At 41.9% G+C, this 8942-nt stretch overlaps 1 protein-coding gene across 1 annotated transcript; it reads right to left on the reverse strand.

The window, feature by feature from the left end:
* Positions 1 to 4185: 4185 nt before the first annotated feature.
* On the reverse strand, positions 4186 to 6214 carry Hdgfl1 (HDGF like 1). Its single transcript, XM_021216039.1, has one exon. It carries the CDS (start codon positions 6141 to 6143, stop codon positions 5271 to 5273), a length of 873 nt encoding a protein of 290 aa, XP_021071698.1. The 5' UTR covers positions 6144 to 6214; the 3' UTR covers positions 4186 to 5270.
* Positions 6215 to 8942: the final 2728 nt, after the last annotated feature.

Genomic DNA, 8942 nt, shown 5'->3' on the forward strand with positions numbered 1-8942 from the left:
ACCAGAACTTCCCCCAGGCCATGTGCCCAAGTCATCTAGAGGCTGTGCTGGCATCATTTCTGGTTTCAGTGATTGATTACCATGAAGGGATTAAAAAAAAACACTTAGGGCATTACCTGAGAGCAATTTTGAGAGCGTCTATGAGAGCATCTATGAGAGCTCTTCTAGAGTGTTTTCCTGGGGATGGTGGAAGTAGTCCTGAATGGAGATGGCAGCATCCCATGGGCTGGATTCCTGAACTGAACTAAAAAGTGAAGATAAAGGAGAACCGGAGCTGACCATTCCCTTGTCTGACTCCAGAGGGGAGCAAGTTCATCCTGCCACAACTGTCCAACATGCTTCACATCTTGTTAGATTGTATCCTCAGATCAGTGAGCCACAATAAACCATTCCTCCTGTAAGTTGTTTCTTATCCAGTATTTGGTCACAGCTGGAGAAAAAGTAATTATCACCCTGTGCTTCCACTAGTAGACTTGAAACCAACTTAGTGAAATCCAAAAGTATATGTAAAATCAGAACACAAAGACAAAACTACCTTTTAGCTTACCATAGAGAGTCATGTTAGTATATCTTAGTGATTTTAAAGACCACTATGATGAGTTTTTAGCTCCAGTAGAACAGAGAATTGTAGCTGTGGGAAGATAGTGGCTAAGTGAAGCTGGTTCCTCCATAGTTAAATGAAAATATTCCATTCCTTTAAGCTCATTAAAATCTGAGAGGGTTTACAGGGACATGTATACCTCACCAAGGGTATGAGATAGTAACTGGTACAGGTTGATTCCCTCTGGCATTCTGACCTATATTGTTGTGAAATTTTTACAGAATGGTCAATTTGTGACTCATGTCTGAAAACCAGCAGAGTACCTGCCTGTCCATGTCAAAACCCATGAATTATGAACAGTATGCTTGCCTGTGGCCTAATTGAGACAAATAACTGAAATATTACAAAGTCTGATTAAGAGAAGGAAAAAAAAAAGGTAATTTTACATTGACAATTGATCAACTTCTTCAGGTTTTTGAGAATTGTCAATCTGTCTTCAAGTCACCATAATAAAATAATTAGCTACTCACATAGACCCAGCATTGCTTCAGCTAACCAGCTCTTGCCTTGAGTCTATAGGCAAATACACATAAACTCTGCTTTCTATTGGAGTATCTTCAACATTACATCACAGCTGTTAATTCATCTCTTGACTACAGGGGGTATTTGATAGCTGACCTTCAAATATTTATAAAATAAATATTGTGTGCTTATTATGGCATGCCTTATTATGGGAGTAAAACACTAATAAAATATTTTAATTGAAGAATCAATTACACACAACATTAGACTATAATTAGTGTGAGCATACAGTGTTGGCCACAGAGTTAGTGGATCACACTTTGGGTGGCTAGTGGTCAAAGGGGCTGAGAAGATGACCTTTCTTTTAAATACCAGGAGCTCTATATGTAAGAAATGTGGGACTGAATATTTTTATATGTCAAGTATTGACACTGGAGTAAAGTGAAGATGTCCTGTGTGTCCTAATATATATTTATATATTTTAAAAATGTAATAAAGTAATGTGCCACCAGGAAGAGTTGACACCTTTGATTTAAATTTGAAGAGTAGGTAAAAGCCAAATCCTGGCTAAAATTAAGTAACAAATTTATGAATCTTAATGGAATTTTGGTCCTTTGTCAAAGTTATGTTTCTGTGAAATATCAAATAGTTTGAAATTATTACAGAATCCAGTATGCTCAATGAGTCTTTGGAGTAGCAACCCTGTTAAGCACGCCTTTGTGTGGGGAATCTTTATTATTATTACTATTATTATTATTATTATTATTATTATTATTATTTTCTTCATTTACATTTAAAATGCTATCCCCAAATTCCCCTATACCCTTCCCCCACCCTGCTCCCCAACCCACCCAGTCTCGCTTTCTGGCCCTGGCACTCCTCTGTACTGGGACCCTGATATTGCTGTCTCTTGTGAGGCTATGCCAGTGCCTGGCAAACACAGAAGTGGATGCTCACAGTCATCTATTGGATGGAACACAGGGCCCCAATGGAGGAGCTAGAGAAAATACCCAAGGAGCTAAAGGGGTCTGCAACCCTATAGGAAGAACAACAATATGAACTAACCAGTACCCCCAGAGCTCATGTCTCTAGCTGCATATGTAGCAGAAGATGGCCTAGTCGGCCATCATAAGGAGGAGAGGCCCTTGGTCTTATGTGGGGCATCTTAATTACAGTGTTCAGAAAAAGCATGAACGTGGCTGACTAGTACAACATGGCTTCAGTGAAAGATCAAGCAGCCAGCTTTGTTCTGTCAGGTAGGTAATCACTGATCTGTAATTCTGTCATTGAGGTATACAGTGTTCAGAGGAAAATAAAAACAACACTGGGATTCCTAGGAATTCTAAACAGCTTAATTTTCAGGCTAAAATAAAACCAACTATTGGTCACAACAACATATAATGGTTTCGATTGTTTTGATAAAAGGGTGCAGAACACAGATTCTCTTAGTCCCCACTTCTACAAATTTTCTTTGTTCTTTGTGGGGTCATAACCAAGATCTTTAAAATGGGGACATTATTGTTTAGATGTTCTAGCACTAGGATCATTATTTTCTCTACAACATTACAGTTGAGAAGAAGGTAAGTATGAGCACCACTTCTAATGAGACCCTTTTCTATCCTTAACAATAGAAACACACAAAAAAAGGAAAGAAGCAACACAAAGAGAGAGGCATGAATGCCACGAAACTCAATTTCCTTCCTTTAGGTTACTGAGTCATTTTGGATGATGTGTGTCCACAAAAATGATCAAAATCTTATCCTTATCTCTGGCAAATACAACAATCCTTATTCAAACCTCCTAGAGTCTTAGGCATCTTGAAAAGTATTGAATGTACAATTGTGCCCATCACTTCACCAAGTCTTTTGTACACAAAACAATTGTCATGTCCCCAGATGAACAGGTTTTTTTTTTTTTTTTATCTATTTTTTCCCCTCACAACTTTCTAAATGTTCACTTCAAAACAGTAGAGTAAAAGCTCTCAACTGAATTGGAAATTGGAGTTTTATATAATAGCAAAGAATAAAGTGGAACAAAGCACCTGTGCTTTAGAATGAGAGAAAACCTATGTCTGAATCTTGGTTTATCACTTAGTACTTGTCTGCCATTGGGAAAATTAGTGTCTCTGAATTTCAACTCCTTTAGGTCTAAAGTAAGAGATTATAGTAGCTGTCTAATTGGATGGCTACATTATAAAGACATTATGTATAAAAAGTAGACGCTCCCTTTAGAAATTAGCTACTGTCATGATTACTTATTACTAGAATAGCTACTTTATTAACTTCTAAATTCCTAGTGTGTAGGAAGCACAATCCAGAGGAAAATGCTTAAGTGTTAAAAGTGTTAAAAGTCTCAAATGAGTCCTGAGAGTTCAATGGAAAGTTGGAAAACTTTGAGTCAGAGTTCTTTAAGACTAACAACAGCTACCTTAGCTTATAACTATAAAAGGCCATCACTCAGGGCACATGCCAGCAATTCAGTAACTAATTCACTAACTCCCACTATTAATGCAATAGCAGTAATTAAAAAAAAACAACCAAACTTACATTAGGACAATTTAACAGAAATTATTTCTACTAGTATGGAATATAGGTTGCTTGCTAGTGATGGGTTAAGGGTTACCCTTTGAAATGGTGGCTGGGATTTTTTTTATTGATCTCTCAATCCTTCATGTAGAGCCTGGGATTCACCAACCTGTGACTAAGGTTACTTAAATTTCCTCATATACTTGCATAAAACCACCAAAAAAAATCTCAAATACTGCACAGATAATAAATCCTTTTATGGGTAGGACTATGGAGGAGCTATACTTCATAACAAATGTGTCAATTTAAAAAATAGGGGAAGGTAAGCAAAGGAACTATTCATTTCTCCAGGCTTTCCAAACCCAAGAGCACTACAACACATTTAGATTAGAAATGCACCAGTTTGCTATCATCCAAACCTTTTCAGTGAGTTATAGTGGCTGTTTTATGGCGTGAAAGGTGGTGACATTGAGAAACAAATGCTTCTTCAAGAAGAACATCCTTTTCCGTAGGTGTTTGCTTTTAGCACTACAAAAGGAGCGACACATTCAAAACTTAATTAATTGGACATCAAAGGAATAGGCCCGAAAAGATTTGTTTTAAAGTAATCAACGGTTTTATTTCCTAGTACTGAAATAGTCTACGGTTCTCCAATCTAAACCTCCAAAGGCATAGTTATTTTGTTGTTGTTGTTTTTTTCCATCAGAGCCCAAGGGGAAAGAGCAGGGCCAAGAGGGTCCAGGTACAAAGTTAAGTAAGGACAGAAGAGGCTGGGAAGGGACACTCAACTTCTGAGTACATTTTGCAGTAGGTGACAACACTGAGGGGCCCAGGTGCTGACATGCAGATAGAAATTGCAGCACCTTAAGGAAAGCAAGACCTTAACAAGCAGGTCATCAAACCTCAAGCAATAAGGGATATGAGATTGGCCACAGGAAAACTAGGAGTCACAACCAAAGGTTGATCTAAATATAGTAAAATTCCTTTTAAAATAAAAACAGTTTCTAAAGTATTCTTATGTTTAAATTATATATGTACGAAATAAAGGCTTGGGGCTCCAGGGTGGATTCAAAGGAGCAGCAGAAGTTTCCTCAGGGCATCCTTCAGTGGCCCAAGAGGTGTGGAGAGGATAATGTCTCACCTCTTCAACCCAAAAGGGCAGGAAAAGTCTTCAGATCTTATGACTTGGGAGCCCCAAATGTTTTTGTAAGAAATTAAAAAAGAAAGTGCCAGGGACAACAAAAAATCTTTACTGGACACTGCTATCTCACTTTCCCCAAACCTACGATACTCTGAAAGGAATTATGGGAGGATGAGACAGGTACTCAGGGTGGATGTGGGGAAGACTAGCATGGCCATAGTTTACAGACTGTTCCTTCCAGACCTTTGAATGTTGTCCCTGCTCTTTATCTTCCACCCCTCTTCACTACTGGTTCCTAGGCAGAGGTCCAAAATGCCCCTAAGAGTTTAGGGTGGGAAGGGTGGCCACGACTTAAGCCACAAAGTTGATGTCAACTTAAGCCTGTCCCTTCATGCCAGCAATTTAGGCTTGTCAGAAGGTGAGTGAATGAAGGAGAGGTGGACTGGGGTGAAGCCTGGGCCCTGGTGGGTTTCCCAAGCCACAGCCAGGTGGCAGCAGGAACGGGTAAAAAGGGCTCTTCAACAAACACCGTTGACGTTGACTACAGGACTTCGATTTCTCCAACAATCAGGCCCTGGACCACCCTTTCTGTGGCCTCTTCCTCCAACGGAGGCAGCAGCTCCTGGGCTTGGTCAGGCTCCTCCACGAAGGGGCAGGCCTCAGCCTCGCGCTCTCCAGCCGTCTCCATCTCCAGCGCGCCAGGAGCCTCCTCCCTGGGCCGTTTGAGAGGACAATGAGGCTGTTCATCCTCCGCGCTCCTCTTCAGACACCCCGGATCCTCCACCTCGGGCTTGGCCTCAGGCTTGGCCTCGGCCTCGGCCTCGGCCTCGGCCTCCGCCTCTGCCTCAGCCTCAGGGTGCTGCTCTTGCACCTGCTCGGCTTGCTGATCTCCTGCCTCGGCCTCGACGAGGCCCGGCTCCTCCACAGCGGCATCCAGCAGGTCATAGGCAGCCTGGGGCTCGGGCTCCTGCTCACACTCGGTCTCCGGCATCTCAGGTTCTGCCTCCAGCTCAGGCATGGATTCCGGCTCCAGCTCCTGCCCCAGCTCCTGCCCCAGCTCCTGCCCCAGCTCCAGCTCCAGCTCCTCCACCAGCCCAGACTCCTCAGCGAAGCTCTGCTCCTCTTCTGAGCACAGGCAAGGGGAGGCCTCAACCATAGGGTCGTGCTCGATCTCCCACAGCCCCTCGCTGAAGCCGCGCCTCTTGTTGGGCTTGCCGAACTTCTCCTTGGACTCCTCGTAGGGGAACAGATGCTTGGGACCCAGCAGGGCGGTCTCATGGGTCCCGAAGAAGAACACCTGGTAGCGGTTGGGTTCAGTGTAATGTTCGACCCTCGCTGGCCAGTGGGCATAGCCCTTTAACTTGGCAAACACCAGGTCCCCGGTCTTGTATTTAGGGCTGCTGAAGCAAGACATAGCGTGTGCTCTGGGCCCCCCTGCCTTGACTACCGGAAGCTGCCTACCGCGTCTGCTCAGGCCACCGGGCAGAGTGCGCATGCGCCGCAGCGAGGCCCCTCGAGGATGCTGGCAACGCTTCCTTCTTGAGAATGTTGCACTGAGAGCCAGTGGCTGATGGAGCCCTAACCCAGATGCCATGGTTACCTGAATGTTACAGCAAATAGCAAGAGAGGTACCTATGGCAGTTGTGGTGACAAGGCTTCAGTGTATCTCCTTCTTGAAGACACCTGTGCCATAAAGATGACCTTTTTGTTGTATTCCCAAGTAGCTTAGAAAACCTGTGATTGAAGTAATGAGGGAAGAAAATCACAGTTATTCAAATGCAAACATATTTCTCTGAAATGTGTAATAATCTGGAGTTACCTTTCAGAGCCTTTGTGAGACAGTATATGCTCACTACTACACAAAAACCTAAGAGTCCTCCCTGAGAAATGTAGGTTAGAGCTTTCATATTTATGATTTACTCTGAGCCCATCATTTGAACTTATTTGAAGGCTCAAAAACTGTGGAAATAAAGGGAGAATCAGCAGTCTGGTTAGAGTGACTAGAGGGCACATGACTAAGAACAGAAACTCTAAACATACTAATTTTACGGCGATAAAATGTATATAGCAACACCACCACCATGGTAACCTACATACACATTAATATTTCAAACAAGTTCCCATGCATGAAACATAATAGCCATGTTATGAGAATAATGGGAATGTGGTCGATGTTCTCAGTAGTTTAAGGGAAGAGAAGAACATTGGGTTCTATGTGGGACACATGAGAGGGGATCCATCTCCCCCTGAGGCACTGAGGTAGGAAATAGTAGGGAAACATAGTTGAGTACTTAAATCACTCTTAATAAGCCTTTATTGTATATACACCCTTAAAGATTTGTCTATCTTTTAAATACGGTATTGAAGGTAGAGTGATTTGAGTGCCCAATTTGTAGGTAGTAGACCTTCTCTTATTCTAGCTATCTTGAGTGTAGAACCTTCAGCCAAGCATCTAGCTGATTACCCCACGGTAGAGTGTCTGTTTTGGACACTTTACAGTTTCTGGAAGGATACTGAGGCAGCTTCAAGGAGAGGATGCCTGCAACAATGGTTTTGGACCTGCTCCAGACCATTGGCACAATCCTTCAAAACCAATACTCTAGGCACAAAATTTGAAAAACACCCTATAGCCATTCTCATCTGGGCTAGAGAAGCACCTGTCCTAAATTCAGGAGAAGTCCTGTGACTGGTGCTTACACAATATTTTACTTATATAACAATCAGTTTACTTCACTTTTTCAGTCATATGGAGAGGTACCCTCTTATGCTCACTATAGTGCTCTAACAATAGGTCAAACATAAGGCTTCTCTGTAGCAGTAGGTTTTGTTTGTTTGCTTGGTTACTTTTGATTTAATTGTTGGTAGAGTAGGTCTGAGCTGGCAGCAGGAAGACAAAATAACTTAAATCAGCAGCCAAGCTATGGCTTTGCAGACAACAGCCACTTCTGTAGCAGCAGTGGTGAAGACAGGACAATGTAAAAATTTCAGAGAGCAGTGGCAGCAGAAATAATAGGAAGAAAAAGAAGGAAGACAATAGGCTGTGGTAGGCTCTGAGAATATGAAGATAAAAAGCTGTACAGCTTGGTTGTTGCCACAGTTCCAGGAAGTTACAAAGTGTTAAGGACCAAAGGTTTCAGTCACCCTAGGTCTAGAGCTGTAGCCCCAGTTACAGACTCGGGGGAACCTGATACATAGATTTGGGAGATATAGCAATTGCTACAATGTCTGTTTGAGAGCTGTAATACTAGGAGATAATGCTTGCTGATGCCTGAGGCTCTTCGCTGTTGCTGCTGCTGTAAGCCAAGGATTATAAGTACTGCCTAGTGCCAGGGCCAGGAGTGGTTACAGACTAAAGCAGTAAGCCTTGAATGCAAATGCTTAGCATCGTAAGTCTCTGGCTTTGAAAGTCTAGTAGCAGAGTCCCCTAGTTTTCAGTGTTTGTAACTGTAATTCTTCATGTATGCCAGACCAACCCACAGGCCTTGGCCGAGACTGACAATTCTAGAAGAGTTTCTCCTTACCATCTCATAATTCCTACCTAGTTTATAAAAAGTGCACAAACCATCTGAATGATAATTTATGCCTAACAAGTATTTAGAGGTCTATTCCTGTGAAATATATTGGAAACACAGACATGTTCGGGATCACAGTCTAAAAATAAAGAATAATCTCAACCAAGATATGACTTTAGGAATAAATGAGAGATTCTGTGTGAGTGAACGTGTCTTACTTCCCAATCTCTTGAGTTCTGTTTGCTATCTGAATGAACATTCAGATACCTATACAAATGTATTAAAATACTCTTGGCTAGGTTGAAAAAAGACATTTCAGTGCTAATTAAGTAGTTAATGGGACAGATGTTCTTTGGTAGAGTAATAAATGAAAAAATACAATCATTAACAAAGTTCAGTACAACACAAGTTTGGGTTTGATTTGCTAGGTTGGATCAGCCATTTTACCTTTACATAGCAGAGGTCTTTGGAAAAAGTGTAATAGAGAATGGAATTGTTTCCAAAAAGTGAAAGTAATTTTATAATCCGAACAAAGTTCTTCTAATTTTTCTTTTAAACCATTTTCTTAAGATGCCCATTGTACTGGCTACTTTTGTGTCAACTTGACACAGCTGGAGTTATCACAGAGAAAGGAGCTTCAGTTGGGGGAAATGCCCCCATGAGATCCAGCTGTGGAGCATTTTCTCAATTAGTGATCAAGG

The sequence above is a fragment of the Mus pahari genome, chromosome 16, assembly GCF_900095145.1.
Source record: "Mus pahari chromosome 16, PAHARI_EIJ_v1.1, whole genome shotgun sequence".
NCBI lineage: Eukaryota > Metazoa > Chordata > Mammalia > Rodentia > Muridae > Mus > Mus pahari.